The sequence below is a fragment of the Pithys albifrons genome, chromosome 3, assembly GCF_047495875.1.
Source record: "Pithys albifrons albifrons isolate INPA30051 chromosome 3, PitAlb_v1, whole genome shotgun sequence".
NCBI lineage: Eukaryota > Metazoa > Chordata > Aves > Passeriformes > Thamnophilidae > Pithys > Pithys albifrons.
In genome coordinates this window covers 5670416-5690069 of record NC_092460.1, presented here as the reverse complement: position 1 = coordinate 5690069, position 19654 = coordinate 5670416, and the positions used below count along the sequence as shown (strand labels likewise).

General features: G+C 41.5%; 1 protein-coding gene across 2 annotated transcripts; it reads right to left on the bottom strand.

Moving 5' to 3' along the window:
• Window positions 1-1092: 1092 nt before the first annotated feature.
• EOGT (EGF domain specific O-linked N-acetylglucosamine transferase) lies at window positions 1093-18485 on the bottom strand. 2 transcript variants are annotated; one of them, XM_071550283.1, is made up of 17 exons: window positions 17893-18485; window positions 17315-17361; window positions 16238-16462; window positions 15783-15883; window positions 15128-15236; window positions 14942-15036; window positions 13809-13913; window positions 12582-12688; window positions 11172-11275; window positions 8600-8692; window positions 7827-7898; window positions 7227-7313; window positions 6051-6119; window positions 4959-5020; window positions 3808-3927; window positions 2769-2871; window positions 1093-2388 (listed from the first exon to the last, which is right to left on the bottom strand). In XM_071550283.1, exons 3-17 carry the CDS (start codon window positions 16445-16447, stop codon window positions 2242-2244), a joined length of 1584 nt encoding a protein of 527 aa, XP_071406384.1. In that variant the 5' UTR covers window positions 16448-16462; window positions 17315-17361; window positions 17893-18485; the 3' UTR covers window positions 1093-2241. The 2 variants fall into 2 exon arrangements, with proteins under 2 accessions (XP_071406384.1, XP_071406385.1); XM_071550284.1 differs by lacking the exons at window positions 17315-17361; window positions 17893-18485 and adding an exon at window positions 16567-16681.
• Window positions 18486-19654: the final 1169 nt, after the last annotated feature.

The window sequence follows — 19654 nt, the reverse complement described above, 5'->3', positions numbered from 1 at the left end:
TCAGGCTGTCATGGAGGAGAAAGCAGACACATGATTCATGCAATTAAGAGTGTTTAAAGCATTTGCCTCTAGAACCTGGCAAACTATGACCAAAAATTCTACACTTTTTTATTTAATTAAAAAGCTTTTTATTACAAAACTTCTGTACGCATTTCATAATTAAATGTATTCTTTATTTTGACTTGGTTTCATTCAAACTCAAGCATTTTACTGACTTCAGTTTTATACAATTTTTTCTTTAAAAATCCCACAAGGTAAAAAACCCACACAGACACAAATACAGGAAATTGTATTTCTCATGGGCTTTTTTTTTCCTTATGTCGAGAAGTGCAATTTTGCTTCTATGGTTCTTTAAAGTGAAACAGTTTTCTCCCTCAATAAAACAACACACTACAGGAAGAATTGCACCAGATACATGAAGGTCTCAGCTCTATCCAGCTTTCCCTATGCACTGATGAGGTCATGAGAGATCTATATGGAAATAGTGCTCACAGTAACTCATCCCTGCCAGTACAGGCAGGTCAGTAAATGCACCTACACTCTGTGAAATTGCCTATGACTGCTGCAGAACGGAAGTCAATAACATCTACAATTAGACCAGAGAAATGTTTACATTTACTGTAACTCTCCTGTCTTTCCATACAAATATGTGCTCTGCTTTGCACCACCAGCACTGCACAACTGAACTGCAAGTCTAGCACAGGAATACATTCCCCAGAAACTCAGAACTCTGTTTTTTATCTCACTGGACTTGATTCTTACACATTCTTCCAGCCCCACTTAAGAGGAGGGACTACTCCCTTTTTTTCCCCACCAGCACAAACACGTCAGCTTGGAGGGGGGCTTTCATAAAGAACTTGGCTTTGGCTTAGTATTTCCTTCACTGAAAACAGTGAATTATGCTACTAGCTTTGGAAAGATTTTTAAAAGTTTTCTAGACTCTTCAACATCTCAAGGAAACAAGAATATTAACAATTAGGCTTTTAATGACTCTAAGAACAAGGTTCCTCATGAATTCCTTTCTTTTAGCTGCAGCTGAAAGACACTGCATTCATCTTGTCATTTGTCACAAAAGAAGACAAGTCCAGTCCCTTCAGCATCCTCCAAGAGACTCAAGTTTTATTCCAATATGCTCAAGTTTTCCAATGCAGCATGCTGGTTTATGTGAAAAAGTAGGAAACACATAGCTTACCTGAAGTTTTAAGTATTCACTTAGGAAAAGATTTACCTGTTCTGAAATAGAAGACTGACTGAACCTACTGTGCAGAACTGTTATATTTTAGCATTTATAACTAAAAGAAGAGAAAGTTTACATTTAAATGTAAAAACACAAGGCCGTGGTCTCTAATGTGAAAATGTTTCTAAACTTAAAACAGAAGTTTGCATTCTGTTGACACTGTATCTACCCCAGAAAACCTTACATGAAATGGATGGACATATCTTTGTATAAAGATGAGTATTTCAGAATCTGGAATGAAAAAACACAGTCCAAAACTCAAAAAGAATCCTGATAAACAGTTTTAACATATCAAAAACTCCCAGACTAGAGAAGAATTATAAGGACTAGGTATGGTGCTAGGAAGTGGTCTGAAAAAGTAATGACAGGCTATTTCCCTCGTAGAGGTTTACACATTTCACAACAGCACTTTGCCTCATGTTGCTACAGTATTTTTATGGAGCATTATGAGGATGGATAAGGAACTGGCTGTGTGGCTGCACTCAAAGGGTTGTGGTCAATGGCTTGATGTCCAAATGGAAATCAGTGACCTGTTGGAGTGAGTCCAGAGGAGGGACACACAGATGATCCAGTGATGCTCTGGAGACAGGCTGGGAGAGCCTGGGAGTGTCCAGCCTGGACAAAAGACTCTGGGGAGACCTAAGAGCCTCTTTCAGTGCCAAAAGCGGCTACAAAAATGCCGGAGGGGGACTTTTTGCAAGAGCATGGAGTGACAGGTTAAAGGAAAATGGCTTCAAACTGAAAGAGAGTAGGTTTAGATTAAATATAAGGGAAAAATCCTTCCCTGTGACCTGATGAGACACTGGCACAGGTTGCCCAGGGAAGCTGTGGCTGTCCCATCCCTACAAGTGTCCAAGGCCAGTTTGGAAGGGACTTGAAGCAACCTGGTCTAGTGGAAGGAGTCCCTGCCCATGGCAGGTTGGAACTGGATGATCTTTAAGGTTCCTTTCAACACAGGCCATTCTATGATTATTTAAAAATAATATTTCAGTCAGAAATCTAATTTAGAATTCATCATGTTTTACCCTAAATGGCCACTTGGAATGCTGTGAAACATGATTTGCAGCCAGAAGCACCAAATACATAAATTCTTCTACATCAAAGGAGTAGTTTGTAAATTTTGGATGTTCTCCCAGTGTTGGGTGGTGTCCCTAGAAAAACAAGATAAGGAATTTTAGACAGAAAAAAATCAACACATCTTCATTCAAAAAAGCAAGAAAAAACCATTGAGGATTTGCCATATTTAGTTTATTAATTCTGTTCTACTGATCTGCTCTGAGGCAAAAGAATCAGCAAAGTAACTGCAGAACAGCCATGCTTTGGATGGCTGGGATTAATAGCAAATTAATTTAATTTCTCTTTTTCCCTCAGCCATTAATATCAAATGATTTTGTCATCACAACAGGCAAGTTAATTTGGTCTAAAGAATGAAAATCCTATTTCAAACACCAGAACACAGATAGGTAAAGCAAGATAACTCTTAAATGCCTCAGTTCCAGCACCTCTCCCTCCCAGCAGTGACCATCATTACCCGATCCTGAGGGAATACTTTATTCCTTTTCCTCCAAGTGATGTAATGAATGCCTCTCAGCCTTGCCAGATCCAGGTAACAACGTTCATCTTCACAATTATATCTAGGAACAGGCATAAAATCCACATTTACCAACATAAGACTGTACTGTAGTTTACCAGGGTGAAACAGGAAAAAACCCTGCAAGTTGAAATGTCTGGTTTTCAGTTCTAAGGCACCAACACCATGGACCAATTCTGTTCCACTGAAAACAACAGCTGGCCTAGGAGGCAGTTTGAGGCACATCTGCATGTCAGACATGCCCCCTGTCCAGCTGCAGCAGCTCTTGGATATGTGAAAAAAACTCCTGGGATTCTGAACTTCTTTGGAGACTGAACAAAATACTCTCAAGCCAAGACCAGGCTAAAAAACACCAGCCCCACAGCCTTCCCAGAGCAAAATTTCCCAGGATGGAGCACTCAGTGCTCTTCTGACAAGCATTCTGCATTTTTATTCCATTCTGTAGAACTGAAGTGTCTGTTAACACCCACACTTTGTGACAAAATATGTTTAAAAGAAAGCTACAAGAATGACACAGAGCTGGCCAAGGTCAGCAAGCTGGTGCTCATGTCCTGAGCACAAAAAGGATATAAAAGCCTTCAGGGGATCTCTAGCAGCCTGGACATGTACCTTGTGCAATCAATTCACCTGGGGCACCAAAACATCATTAGATCTCAGACACACCTGCAGAATCTGAGCAGTGAGAATTTCTCAGTTTGTCATTTTCCTCAAGCAATTTCTGACCAGGCTGCATTAAATTTACACCATGGTATATTGAGAACTCACAGGCTAAACCTGTATGATATAATCAGTGTATTTTATAATGAAATTTTCCTGTCTTTCGATCCCCAGAAGAAGAGGCTGCCAAAAATTAAGTCTAAACAAGGATGGAAGATAAACATTCATGGCCAAACACTAGCAAGGGAGAGGCTTCATTGACACATAGGAAAAGACATGAGCAGTGGTGTGTATCACAGAGGGGAAAGAGAGACAGACTTACAGCTCAAAAACAACAGCCCAGTCTGGTAGAAAGAGCAGATGGGTCAGTCCTGCTCCGTGCATCCCAATGAATATATCAGAGTTGTGGGTGATTCTCAGTTGCTCTGAAAACTCAAGTTCTCTGCAGACAACACAACAAAACTGATCATGTGGCAGGTCTACCCACAGCAGTAAGGATCACACACATGGACAAAGCACAAAATTAGCTTAAGGGAATACTGAAAGAGAGAATTGATTTTTCAAGGAACAATACTGCAGCCAGCAATAACTCAGTATGGAATTAAAAGAAATGCAGACAGGTTTCACAACTTCACAAAAATCTGTTTCAAAAATATTTTCTTTCAAGTTAAAAGATTTTGTAAGTTTGGGGTTTTCTTTATACTTGCCTATAAAATAAATTGCATCATTCCTTGCAAAAGAAAACTAAACAAAAAACTTCCAACCCCCCAAAAAACTAACATAAAAGACTTAAACTGTTTCTGACCTGTATTCAATGTAATGCTGAAGTACACAAATAAACTTCCCATAATGTCTCTGTTTTGGTCAGAACACCGATCTCTCAGTACTGTTTCAGTTTCTCATTCTTCCTGCATGACCCATGACAGCATCAGTGAGCAGAAGGAGCTGCTGCCATTTGGCACAGGCATGCACTATTTGGGAACTTTTCCTTCAATCGATTTCTTACAATGCCTACTACACCTGGCACCCCAAACTGAACTCAAGTGGTGTTTCAGGGGCCACCAGAGCTATATGCCTTACTAAACTAAAGGTCACATAAAATAAGACACTGGCATCATACAAACTGCTGACCCACAGTTACTGCAGAGCATTAGCAAATGCAAAAGGGTGATGGGAACACAGCTGGTTTTGGGAGAAAGGGTAAAACAGAAATAAAAGTGATTTCAAAACTTGTTTATCATTTAATAGGTTTAATCTGAACCTAATGTTCTAGAGATTCGTTCCTAAGCAGAGCATCATAGGATGGGAGTACTTGACTAGCTCACCCACCACTCCCTCAGTAACACTCTTCCTTCCCAGTCCTTGGACTTGGCAGAGGTCAGACATGGGGACAGACACAGCCCCACCTGCAAACAGCTTTTACAGCCACAGGCAGCACGAACTCACACCAGATTTTTCCATCAATTTACGTACTTGTACTTGTAGTCCACCACTTTGACCTCCAGCGTTGATACTGTTTTCAAAGCATTCACAAGCTGAGGAGAATAAGAAGACAATGATTTGGTGTTCTCCTTCAATTAATTGCTCCCCTGCACTCCTGACCACTTCACACACTGCTCCTTCCCACCAGGGTGTTGGTAACCAGAAGGATTTTCAGAAATCCATTACTAGGTCAGACTCTTCCTGACATGAGAAGTGAAACCAGGTTAGACCTGGACTTCAGAACTAAAGGGCTTTTGGAGAGTCTCCAATGCATAGCCAGCAGCAGAGGGAGAAAGAGCCAAACATTTTGTTTTACAGAAGTGTGGTAAAGATAAAATTAACTTCTCCCTTTGTCACGTGCACTCTACCAGAACACACACCACATGCAGTAATGAGTCCTGAGCTGAGGACAGCCCAGCAGAGAAAGCACAAATCCTTTGCTCTGTCTATTATGTCACTGAGCTATTGCATCACACAAGCCTCAGTTTCTCCCTACATAAAGTGAAGGTGATTATCCCAATTCATTTTTGTCAGGCACTAACAGAAAGAATGAAAACAGGTATGAAAACATTAAATATTATCATTTTACCACAAAAGAAGCTATACTATAAGTCCACTAAGTTGCATGATTTGAAAACATGAACCAATATGAGAATTCATTAAGTTTTGAGTGCACATACTCAGGTACAATGGCTTATGCATTTCAATCTGCAGACATTACAAAGGGTTTTGTCAGACTTCAGCACTGAGGATGCCGTAAATAAAAGAAATAATCTGAAAGCAAAATAATTTAATTTTATCAGAAGCACTGCACTGTCTGTTTGCTGAGAGGAAATACTTTTAGGATTACATTTGCAGTCTCCCACTCAATATTTAGAAAGAGCAGCAAGGTTCAGTGTCTGGTGTACAAAAGTGAGACTGGCTACAAGACATATCAGAAGAAATTAATGTAAGCATTGGACATATTTATCCAAGACTTGTCAACAAATAGCTGTCTTGGCTGTACCTGAGAAAAAAAAAATCAATTAAATTAGCAAAAATTAACTTCTAATAAATCTGTTTTAAAAATAAAAAGGACCACACCTCATTCTGGTTTAATATTTTCCTGTAATCTGTACTGCGTGCAAGTATGGTGACTCGAATTTTCCCATCCTGAGAAGAAAGAAGGAGCAGTGTGTTAGCTAAGAGGCAAACCTCACAAAAACAATCCCAAACACTTCCATATTTATTTTTGGCAAATATTTGAGCAACCAAATATGTTCCTTCCACATGTAATAAATAGATGATGTAACCAACTTAAAATTCACACCACATTTTCCAACAGATTCAAAGTGTCAAAAACTTTGTGAAAGTCTGATTATTAACCAAGAATGAAATATTTTCTGAAAAGTTTATTTTATTCAGTACAAAAGAGTCTTTGTACTACGCATTATAAGGCAGTTTTGAAAGCAGGAAAGCAGCTTTCAGGATGGCTTGTGCACAAGATCCTTTGGGAAAAAAAATATTTTACTTCTGTAAGAGTCCTCCTTTTACCTCTTTTAATTAATTGGACTCACAGGGGTAAGTGTTCCAAGTGAAATAAAGAGATTTAACTGCATGAGTCCCATTAGTGTCAGCAGGAGAAGCATAACTAAATGCCAGTGCAGAGCTGTGAATGGTGTCCCTCAGCCACAGTGCACAGGCTACTCTGGCACACTCCTCAGCCAGCCCAGAACTGCTGTGCCCATCAATGCCACGTGCAAAATCCACCAGTGTGGACAAAGTCCTCTGCCCAGGGACACACAGATGGTGCTGGGCAAGGAAGGCAGGACCAGATTCCATTGTTTCCTTCTCTGATCTAAACTCAGCAGGACCTGTGAGGATTGATAAGGGGCACTGCTCCGAGGGATCCCTCCTGCTGGAGCCAAGGGCAGCACCTTCTCTGACCATCTACCACGTGTCTTACTTAACCAGGAAGGACTCCAAGGCCTAGGGCACAGAGAATGCCCAAGGGTGAGACCCTAGGGCTGGAAGGAGAATGTTCTAAGCCTGTCCTATCGAAAAAAGACGATAGGGCAACTTTAACAAATACACACAAATGTTTGCTGGAAGCCTTTACAGAATAGGTTGACTTATTGGAAAAAAAAATCCCAACATCACAGGAAAGGACAAAAAGTGCACAATACACCTTCATTCCCCACTGGGTCCAGTTTGCTAATGCTGTTTCTCTGGTAAGAGACATCGGCTCCATATTAAAAAGGCATTACTCAGCTATCATACCTTGGGCCCTTCTTGTGTAATATTTAACCTGTGCAACACATGCTGAGAAAACGCTCTGAACAGCCCTGTAGCATGACAGCCAGAGATCTGAAATTAAAAAAGCAATTGTTAATATACAAAGTTATTTTGCTCAGAAAACTGTGCTTTGTTATCAGGTTTTTTGCCATCCTTGTGGAACAAAAGCCCAGTATCATGCACTGCACTAATCATGTCACTATTCACTGCAACACAAGTGGCACTTTCATTTAGAAAGAAATATAATTCTCTCTAGTGCTAGAGCCTGAATGCATGAGCCAATGCCCTCAGGGAAGCCTGACTGTGTTCAAGCTCGTGTGTTCTGCAAATACCAGGAGGTTCACAGTGCCCACCCATTAAAGAGGAATAACGTGCATCTCCTGAGCTGTGACACAGGACACAGCACACACCAGCTAAAGCAACTTCAAAATCCTGAACTTTGGGGAAGATCATTCCATTTGGAGTTGGACCTTCACTGCGGTACATTCCAAAACTCAGCTGGATATTGGAGGGATTCATCAGCTCAGGTTTCACACTGTCACACACACAGCCAGGTAACACAGTGGATGGATAAAAGGGACTCACCAGTGGAGTGTTATAGAACAGGCCGTATCGCATCCGAGGCAGTAATGAGAACACTGCTTCTTTAAAGCACACCTGCAAGGGAGATCACAGGGAGTTACACCACCCTACGACCCTCCACTGGCTCATTCTCTGGGATCCTCGATTGCAATGAGCCAGCAATTACTGCTCCCATAAAGAACATCCCCACTTCCTTGACTGTGCAAGACAATCCTGATCCCAAAAGAGCTACCACTTGGGATGCTACAGATGCAAGTGTGGGAGGAGGTGAAAAAAACACCCTAAAACAGAACAAACATGATCTAAATAGAAGAAAACCAGTGAATGATTTTAAGACTGGATGTAAGTGACTAAAACGAGCTCTGCATGAATGGTTACATTTTTTGGTGTGAGCAAAAACTTGTTAATGAGGAGCAGCACATATGCCAGTGGTTACAGGGGAAAAGGAACACCTCAGGAGAATGAGAAGACTTAGAAAGACAGTACCATTTGACAACCCTTAACTTCAGTCATGGGTCCTGCAGAAGGAAAAACCATACACAAATGCCACCTTTCAGGACACAAAACTTAGGTCCATCTACATAAAGGACAGACAACAGAGAATCAGGTTACAGCTCTGACTATTGTTTCTAAGGTAGAATACTCATATTACACAAATTAAACATGCATGGGAAGTATTAAAGCTTTCCTCTGAAACACCCATAACCACGAGCAGCCTGAGAAGTTGTCATAGTTGCTCCCAACTATGAATTAAAACAAAATATAAAATTCCTTACCCTTTTAGAGTCAAAGGTTTTCAAGTGTATTATTTCATAGTCAGTAAATGCCTTCCATGTCTCACTGAACAGGTCACCGTAGCCATATGAGCTCTAGGAGGAAAACAAAAAGCACAAGGGCATAATGATTACAGAAATGCATATTAGAACTTCTGTTAATGGTTCAAGTTCTGTGTAAGAGTTTTAATACACAGTTGACATGTGCAACACCACCACAGTACCAAAGACAGCCCAGCACAGAACACAGAAATTAAACAACACAAACTCTGTGTTCACAGTGACAGGTAACTCAAATTACCTGTCAGGTAGTTAATTTTTAATAAAAACTTCTATAAATTAGCAATCTAGACAGTTCTTCAGGAGTGGATTAGAATTTCCTAGTTTGGAGAAAGAATTCCTTACTACTTTTCCCAGAGACAACAGAACACAAGTGAAATTTGAAGTAACAGAAACATAGGGATGGTAGAAGGCATAAACCTCAGCTCCAGAGACTAAAAAACCACCTGGGAATTCAAGTGGAGCAGTAAGGCTGGAGGTAAAAAGTCACAACAAGCTTGTTTTGCATTTGCCTGTGTATTGCATATGTATCACAAGCTGAAGGCAATGGTGTGATCTGATGGGAGAAACAGCTAAGAAGTTTCTACACAGGGCAGTAAAAAACTTTCCCCTTTGCAGCAACACTCTTTGGAACCTTTAAAGTGCCATGTATTCCCTTCAACATCAGCCTGTCAGCAGGGGCTCCTGCCTTCAAATCTCTCTTATTCCTTGCACATCCAAGGGCTGAGTCACCACCTCTTGCTCTTTGAACACAATTAAATGTGCCCTCAGTAGTCCTGGTGCAGATTCCTCACTTAAAGCTTCCTTTCAACTCTGGGGGCTGGTTCAGGCTGCTGGGAAAGTTATGTGGGAACATTCTCGACAAGAAATTTGAAAATAAGACTACAAATGATCACAGAAGAGAAGAGATATCTGGTGAGATGTTAAAATCTAAAGGGCACAAGATTTCCTTCAGCTGAAGAGGCGCTTCCTTCCCCTTCTTCTGCCATTAGGTTTTAATGACTTTTACAGTGCAAACTGCTTTATGGCCATCTGCATTACAAGAACTGCTCTTCAAAATTAGAAGTAGAAAACTGATGAAAGTACCACTTTCTGAGCCTCTCCACTCTCCTTAAAAGTGCTTCATAAACATTTCTTCCCTGCATTTGCAAACCAACACCCAGTGCAATCCCTCCTCACTTTCTGCTTTGTTTAACCTAGATCTAAGGGCATTACTGTTTAATAAGAACAGTAGCTGGGAGGTATGGCCAAATCTAATTACATCAAGTTAAAAAAGAAAAGAGAATGAATAATAAGCTCAAGTCCACCTTTTGATGAGCACAGACAGCTGACTGGTGCCATCACCTGGCTGCACACAGCAATGAACTCAAGCAGCCTGAGCAGGCAAAGCTCATTTAAAATGATAGTACTGTGACAGTACTTTGAATGGTACATTTGGAAGAGTTATTTGATTCAACAATGCGATATAAGACAAAGACTTGCTTTTCAAAGCAATTTACAATGCTGTAAATGCATCTGATCTTTTCAGAAAGCCATAAAATCTGGATTAACAGGTCTCTGTATACCATGTAGAGAGCTCACTTACCTGACAGATGGCATTTTATCTTTAAAAATGTAATAGAACTAGAAAAAAGAGTCTCTTCTAGTCAAAGAGGTTTCTCATGAAAGAGTAAGCAGTTCTATATTGAATTTTATCTGTCCTAGCAGTAAATACTCAGAAAGAAAACACAGCACTTCATGATCACAAAACAGGCGTGGGACATTATCACAGTCAAGAACAGTGTTATTTCTGGACCTGATTATACACATTATCTGGCATACTACAAATTCCTCAGTTGTTCATTATTTAGATTAAAAGTCTCCTACACAACTTAAATACTGGGTGGTAAAACTAATATTACAGTCATGGTTTCAAGTGTATGGCAGTACAACAGAAACAGCCCACTTAAAAACTTGTTTTATACATCATCATGGTATTCTGAGAGGTGATTGAGAGAAGTAACTGCAAGAAGGCTACTTAAAGGAATTAAATATTAGACCTTGTTTTGATATATATCTAAAGACTTCAGTTATTTGTTTTCTTTATAACAGGCTGCACACTACTGATTTATAGAGAAGCAAGACTGCAGTTTTTTAAATATAAAAGAAACAGCTGAGTAAATCTACTTCAATACCATGAGAGAAAAAAAGCCCATGGAAAAAGGCATGAAATATTCAAATGCTACAAATTAGAAATAGTGATCATGTTATTTTTGAGGTCACACCAAAAAAAGCCATAACTATGTACTAGCAAAAGCTGAGCTACAGAGTACTGATTAAACAGCACATGGTTTATCAGACAAAATCTGTTCCCCAGCTCTTGTTCATGCACCTGTATTAAAAGGATCCAAAAATTTATCAGTTCCACATGGCTAAGCCCACAGGAAAGCTAGGGATTGGCTACTAAAGCCTTCAGAGTCTCTATAAAGCAGAAATACAATCCATTACAAATATGTTAAGAGCACAGCAGACTTACAGTGTCCCACATGACTATGTTGACATCAGTACTGAAGGAATTATTGATATGTTGGGTAATGTAAAGATTGACGAAATCACAGAAGTGATGGTACATATTAACACCTGAGAGAGAAAGAAAGAATTCTTAGCAAAACACTGCATTACTCATTCCACTTTTATTGGTTCATGCATTTTTCCTTAGTAGTAGCCTGTATTTTATGCAAGTTTTCCCCTACTTCTGACTGAATGCTTCTAATATAAAAAGCAAACCTTTAAAGGAATCATGCTAAGAAATTTGAAGTAAAACGTGTTTTTTAAAAGCACAGAGAAATTAGAAGAGTGGCCCAAAAGAAAGCATAAGAAACAGATAATTTTCATGTGCTATTTCCCATTACAGTCTTCAGCTGCTTTCTGAAGGATATGAAAGGAACTCCTGCTGTAACACGAGCCCGTTTGACACACAGGAAACATGAAAACTGGCCCTCGGCACTGAACCTGGTTCTGCTTTAGTGGGGCTAAGGAGGCTCTGACTGTGGAGCTGCAAGACACAACTTGTACTTGCACACAAGCCAAAGCCCAGGTAATTCCTCAGGTTTTCTCTCAGAGCATTCTTGTTCATTCTGGGTTTCTTAAGCTTAATACCAGGATGCACAAAAAACTACCATGAAACAAGGGAGGCAAAGTTCCTTACAACAGCTTTGCTTACAATGTAAGACATTGGCATGGGCAGAGGATGAATTCAGGTTAAGTTGCTGTGTGTCACAGGGACAGAACACAGCAGACAACCATCCTGTTCAAGCCACAGCTTACCCCACTGCAGCTGCTTTGTTTGTCTGCACCCTCAACACCCTCTGCCATTAACAGCTGCCTGCAAACTGTGCTGCATGAACAATAACTCTGGTGAAACTCCAAAAATGTCAGATACTAGTGGCTGATTCCCAAAGGTGCCTGGGTGCTGCCCCTCCTGAAATATCACTTCTCTTCCATATCCTCCAATGCACACAGAATCCTGTTACTGAACACATATTACCAGACACAGACACCCATATGTTGTGTTTTGTGGTATGAAACCTCTCATGCAGAAACATGGCCAGAGACTGTACAGAACAGCCTTTGGCACAAAGTCAAACACTCTCAAACCACAATCAAGAGAAAAACTGTGCAATGCAGCAGGAAATTAATCTGATTTTTTTTCAAATCATCTGTGGGAAAATACAAGATTTTCAAATTTAAGTTTCCAAGCTCACCACTGGAACTACATGGGAAAAAAAAACAGAATGAAAAAGTGACATCATTTTTCAAAAAATAAAAACACATTACAAGTGAAGTCAACAATCACAAAGGCATAATGCAGAGGAGCAAGTTGAATATAGGCATTTTTTCCTGCAGTACTGCAGGATAAAAAAAATAAACTAAATACACCAATTACCTGCATCTAATTTCATGAAGTACGTTGGTTTTTCAATAACAATGTCACACTTTTCATCTTCTAGAGGCTTGAAGTCCAATGCAGTAAATGTCTGGAGTTCTGCAAACCTAGAAAGGTTCAATCACACAGAACATGCTTTGACATTAACACACTTAAACAAATGTACTGCATATCCCTAAGGTTTAGTAACTGTCCATTCAGTCCATTTGATTTAACAGGACTGCTGAAAACTGATAGAGTCTGACAAGTAAAATTATTTGAAATTATAATGGAGGGTTCATCAGTTTATGAGCTTCTAGAGGTTAAACACTGCCTTTGATCTCAGGAATGAACAGCACCTTTGATCTACAAATCAAGGCAGCAGAGATGTAACAAAGAGCCTTAGAGCCTGGGTCTGTGGGTCCATCCAACTTGATCTGCGTTGTCAAAGACACTTAAGCAAGATTTCCAGGCTTTGGTCAGAATAATGAATGTAGATGTAGTATTTATTATTCCCGGATTTAAACAAGGATAAGCAGTTACAATGACAATAGCAGGTAGAGAAGAAAAGTCCTTTCCTCCTCTGCAGCTGATCTTGACTGAAATTAACCATCAGTGCAAAATGAGGGGACAAAAAAAAGAGAAAAGCATAAAAATGTATTATATGAACCTTAATGGCTCCAATTCCTTCATGTTTCATCAGTTAAGTGGCAATGCAGCTTTGAAGTGCTAACATGCAAACTGTGATACTCTGCATTTCCTACTCAGCCTGTAGACTGCCCATCTCACATTCCAAGCACAGGCTGCCTGGGAACACCCTGGGAACATACCCAGATCAGGCATTGCATTGGCCCCATCATCACCAAGGACTGTGTGAACTAACACACAGGTGCCAACTTCAAGGCATTTCACAACAAAACAATTATCTCCTCCTACGGGCTGGTTAGGCACAGAACCAGCATCTTGCCCAGAAAACACTTGAAGGTTAGAACTTCCAATTGCAAGACATTTTCAGACCTTTTGCTGCTGTAAATTAGGCAGGACACAATTACCCATAGCATAGTTCAGACATTCTGCATAGATGCAATTACCAGAGGTACCTAATATGAACTCTCAAATTGACTTTAAAAGGAGCAACTCCTTCCTCAGTATGAAATTCCCAACACATAGCTCCTAATGCCAATGACAAAAATAAAAAATAATTAGTAAGTGAACTTGGAAGTAAAATCCTTGACAAGAGATTCTTACCAAGACTGCAGAGGGCTCTTGCGCTGACCTTCAGCCAAAAATGCTTTAACGTTGAGGGTGCAATGACCTCCAATTTGCCCCTTCTGGAAAAAGTCTTCTTTGAATCTAATGCAAATTAGAAAAAGTCTATTAGCTTTTGTGCAACAGAACTACCAGTGCCCTGCAATCTCAGTTACATACTCAAGACAGTGCTAGTTAGTCTCAGTTTAGCAAGTCACTTCTTACATAAGTGGTGTCCTTGAAGCTCTAGACAACTTAGAAAACAGCACTAATCCACCCAGATTGTTATTAGTAATTATTTTCACATACCCAAATGAGTAATTTAATTAAGATTTTGCTACCTGATTACTTATAGCAGCATCATTAGTAAAAGCTTTTGTCTGTTTTTAACAATTTCTCACTGAAATTCACCTCATTTTTCACCACCCAGTTCACTACACAAGGATTTTATATATATGAAGATTGAGGTGCAAGAACAAACTTCATGAAAACAAATTCCCAACTAGAGGCAATATCTAAATTAGCTTTCAGGACAGGCTGAGGAGATGACAAAATCCATTCTGAAGGGTATCAAGTGTCAGTCAGGAACCAGCTCTTTTGAAGTCATATGCCCCAAGATATTGACTTAAAAAATAAGACAGGAGGTGATATCAGCATCAGTGGTATGTTTTTCTTATCCAATTTTCCAATATGTAGCATTTTGACTTGGGATGTGGGAGATCCAGGTTCAGAACTCTCTTCAGTCACACTGTCTCTAAAAATGTGATTCCTGGATCTGGTATAAAGGTACCCAGCACAGGAAAGGTCTTGGTGCCTCAGACAGAAACTATTCTATTTTGCACATCATCTGATCAAGAAAGAACAGGACTGAAGACACAGAAAAGTCCTCCTCTCTTCCATCATAAGGGAGTATTTCAATCCACAAAACTGAGAGCTTAGGTTTTTAAACAGCCTGTGATGCTGACAGCAGCAATAGACAGCAGTGAAGAGGTGTAAACCTCAACAGGACTTAAGCAACAAGCCTCTGACCAGTAGTAAAGCCCATGGTACAAGCACACCAGCTTGGTTAGGCAAATTCCCAAATCCTTTTCCCTGCCACCCTGTTTTCACTACAACACAAGCATGTCAGAGACCTGTCGTGGTTTCTCTTTACAGTCCGTAAATCAATGTACAGGTTTGTTGCTCTGCAGTGCTGAAGGAACTGGGAACAGGTGAGAGATGAATCCCCCTGTTAAGAAAAGAACAAGCAGAATTCTGTCAATAGCAAAACTTATGTTTAAAAATAAGTGCAAAGTATCCCGTCTACCAGAAATACCTACTGTTGCTGCAGGCTTACAATGGGTCTTCATTTCACTGAGCCTCTCTCCAACGTAACCAAAATCAGCTTGTTTCCAAAATATCTGCTGGGCTGTCTCAATGTCACTTGCCCTGATGTGTGAAGGACAGAGGATAAAAAACAAGGTCTATTTCTCAATTCCAGTAATAACAGATAACATGTTTTTCCACTGAAAGTGGAAGACAAGGACCAGTCAGTTACTTCATTGGCATTTAGGATGCAAAACAGGAAGCATTTATCAGCTGCATGCAAGTGAAAAAATCAGTGACAATTTAAAGCTATTCTCCTGTAAAAGGGTATAACATTTTTTAACATTTTTTCTATGTTTTCAAAGTTAAGAAAGGAAATACACAGTTATTTTAGGCATCTGAATTCAAGGCTAAATCAGAATAATGAAAACATTCTGGCAGGAAGCATTACAAACAGTATTTTCTTCCTTAAAAAGTTAAATTTTTAAAATCATGTTGAAAGGCATATATTAGGTATAAATACACACATTATATACACACATGTCTCCAAAAAGAATCATCCTTTAAACTCTAAGTATCACAATAATGTTGATTTCACAGCTAATATCAAATTGAGCACTACGTTCTTTTTTACCATAATGTAAAGTATACTTTTAAAATTAAACTTACCATCCAGTTTCAACATAATCACACACTGGGTAACTGAACCTGTTATCTGATCTGCAAGATTTCTCATAACCCCAGCAGGATTTTAGTTTCTTCAAGTGTTTCTGTAACACAGAATAACTGAATCAGGTTTTGCAACAGCAAAATAGGAAATTACTTAAGTTGGCTTTTAAAAAAACTCTTGCTCATGAATCTTGCATAAAAGGCTTTTGGTTTGGTCTGTTTTGAAACAGTTTCAGAAAGAACACACAGATTCTTCATCCACAACAGAGGGTCCAAAGAGGACACACATCCACAGCAACTTTATTCTTGTCTTTAATATGTCTGTTCTAGGACAAACCCTTTTCCTGACTAATTGGCAAGGAGACCAATTAATTACCATCTTCAACTGCTATGACTCCAAGTCAAAAACACCCCAATAAGACATTTGAGCAAAGAAACAAAAAGAGTAAACTTACTTTATATGGGCAAAGAGCATCCTGCTTACAGATGTCAGCAACATCCTGGTTATTGTGCAGGAAGTATGGAATATGCTCATCTGGCAAATTAATAGATTGGTAGTTATATAATGGCTCCTCTGGAACATTTATGAATTCAGTAGGATTTTTAGCTTGGGAATTAGCCAGAATTTCTTGCAGTAGCAATCCAAACACAAGCAACATAAACATGGCAACCTGTGAGTTCTGTATTTATTAAGAAAAAAAAAAAGAACATAGTTGCAGCATTTCAAGTATACAAGAAAAAATTTAGTCAAAGTCAGTCACATACTCAAAGAATTTGTACTTGCATTTCTGGAGAGGTTTCTTTTTCCTGTGAAGAACAAACTTTCACTAAGAGACCAGACTGTACAACCTCAGGATTATCTTTGAATCATTAGTCATTGAGGGTTCTTAGGCACTCCCAACTCCTGTCAGACTAAAAGGGGTGTGTTTACTTTAGCTGAATCCCAAGGGATCCTGAGAGTTCAGTGTGGAAACTAAGTATAGAGCATGTAACATCCAGTCAGAAGGGAGAAAATGTAGAAGTGCTGGGGGGAGGGGTGAGAAAAGAAAGATTTTTAAAGTAAGTATAAAAATAGTACTTTCTCCACTTTGAACTAATCATTAGCTGAAGGAAAACTGTGCAGTCACAAATAAATGGTTACAGACAGGCCTCTTGGAGGATGCCAGGTTTTAGTGCTTAAAACATCACATTAAAAAAACTTGGCTGCTGAGTTATATACTTTACATATAAAGTCACATATATAATTGCATAATTTTATGTATATATATAAATAAAGTGTATATATATATAGATAGATATTTATACACACATACTTTAACTACAGGCCCACACATATCTGTGTATACTGTCAAGTTGACTGCATACCTTTCTCATCAAACACCCCTGCTTTGAATCATTAAATTTCCTGGGGTAAAAAAATGTATGGCCTGCATCTAAACTCCACTTTTTTTGACACTATAATTTGCTACAATTTGCATGCTTGCTTTCAACCAAAGCCTTTAGCAAAATTCCTACGATACAAGTAGTTTTACCTGTTTGGTTTGAGGAGAATTGCTTCAGATTTCCCAAGTGCAGAAACCTAGTGGGGGGTAGGAAAGCTGAGTTAGATACCTCCTGTAAAAGGAGTTTTCCTCAGGACACCATCCTGCTTCTTGAGACATTCCCAGCAAGGAAAGGAGCCTTCCACAGCCCAGGAAGGCCGCTGACCTGTCGGGGTACGCGGGTCCCTGCAGGAAAGCATCTCCCTTTCCCTGAGGGCCAGGAGGGTGGTCCGGGAGGACCACACCGTGCCCATCACAGCTCAAACCCCTCAACACCCAGCCGTGTCCCCAAAACTGAGTGGCCCCTTCCCCACCCCCGGGCGCTGGCTGAGGGTCTGCCACTTCGGGAAGGCGCCCAGTGCCAGACCGTGCAAGTGCCATGGTGCACCCAGCACCGGACCCAGGACCAGACCTAGAACTGGACCAGCGTCTGGCCCCGCTGGCCCCGGTGTCTGACCCACAGAGAGCCCCGTGCGGCGTCTCCGCCCCGTCCTGTCCCACCCGCGCCGGGCACCGCATCGCACCGCGTGTCACCGCACACGGCATCCCATCCCATCCCCGCACCGCACCTCAGCCCCGCCGGCCCCGGGCAGCCCCGCGGCCCATGGGATCGGCCGCTCCTCCGGTTACGCGCTCGCCGGTGGCCTCAATCCTCATGTCCGGGGGCACAGCACGGCCTGGCCCCGCCGGGCTCCGCGGGGGCAGCGCCGTGTGCGGGGGGACGGGACGGGACGGGACGGGAGCGCAGGGCAGGGCCGGGGCACCGCCGCCCCCGCCCCGGGGACCAGCCGGGACCGCCCCGCCCGCGGGCGGCGGGAGCCGAGGAGGGAGGGAGGAAAAGAGGGAGGGAGGGAGGGAGGGAAGGAGCGCAGGAGGAGCCCGGCCCGGCTCCCGGGGAGCGGCGGAGGGCGCGGGTCGGGCTGCGGTGCCGCTCAGGTGGGGCACCTGCCCGCGGCGGATCAGCGGCGCGTCTTCCTTCTGCTGCCGGAAATCCAGCGCTGCCGCCCCGGGAGCGGCGATGGCAGGATGCGGAGGAAAAGGGCCTTTTCCTGCCGCCGCTCGGCAGGAAGCGCAGCCTCCCGGCACCCCATTGTTCAGGGGTTCCCCCCAGCCCCGCTCGCAGCGCGGGGGGGGATGCGCGCCCTGCCCCGCGGGATGCGTGTCGGGCACATGACAGCGCTGCTGCCGGGACGGGAAACCCGCACCCTCCTTCGGTGTGACCCAGTTCCTGCATTACCCAGCGCCGGAGGGGGCACCGGACGCCAGCACAGAGCGCTTCTCCCCTCGTTCATAGCTGGGGAATGAGGAACAAACGCCCAGCCTGGCACAGGAAACCTGCGGGACAAGGCGGGACGGAGGGCGCCGGCAGATGGGCTGACCCCGCACGGACACCGCTTCCTTCAGTGAAGGAACTTAAGTCTGAATTTCAAATAATCCCATCACTGTAGTGCATTTATAAAAAAACCACCCTCTTCTACCAAAATACCCAGAGCACGACAGGACTTTAAGTGGCATCTGTAATGCTCTATTCCAGCTACATCTGGCATCTTTTAACTTGAGCGATATTCTCGTTTCACAACCCCAGGTTTATACCCATCCACTCACCACGGAACTATTTTAAGTCTTTTCTCAAAGACAGCCAGAGCACACTCTTAGCGCAAAATTTTATTTTACCCTGGCCTGTGCTTTTTACACTTTATACACATTTTACAACTAGAAACCAAGGGGGTTAATTTCACCGTGCAATATCCATTTCACCTCCTATTCCAGATCGTTTTAGCCATCAGTAAAACATAAGGACATAAACTAAAACAGACTTGTAGCAGGAAAGAAAAATAAATAGAACTAACCCTTATCTCATGTGCAGCTACATGGGATTTTTAACATGAGCTCTTGTGTTCTTAAAGCAAGCGAGAAACCAGAGTAGTCTATTCCTCATCCAAACCCACTCAATCCACAGAGGCTTTTCCATCACCTAGGCTGGGAATTCATCTCCATCTGAACACTGTACTTTGTGTAAACCCTTTAAATAGCATTTCTTTATACTTGCATATGCAATGAAAATGAGATCTGAAATTAGTTGCTTTCAGAAGGAGTATCCTAAAATAACAAATTTAAACAGAAATGGATACTAGAATTCTGACCCAAGTCCTTTCATTTCTCATGTTACTCTTCTAAGCAAACTCAGTAACAGCAATGAACTAAATGTGGCCAAGCAGACAATGTTTCTTCAAAACAAGCATACAAGAATTACATCAAAGATGACCAAACCAGAATAAACTCTATGTTACCTTCCAACAGCCACCTTGTTTTCTAAGGCTTTGATGATTA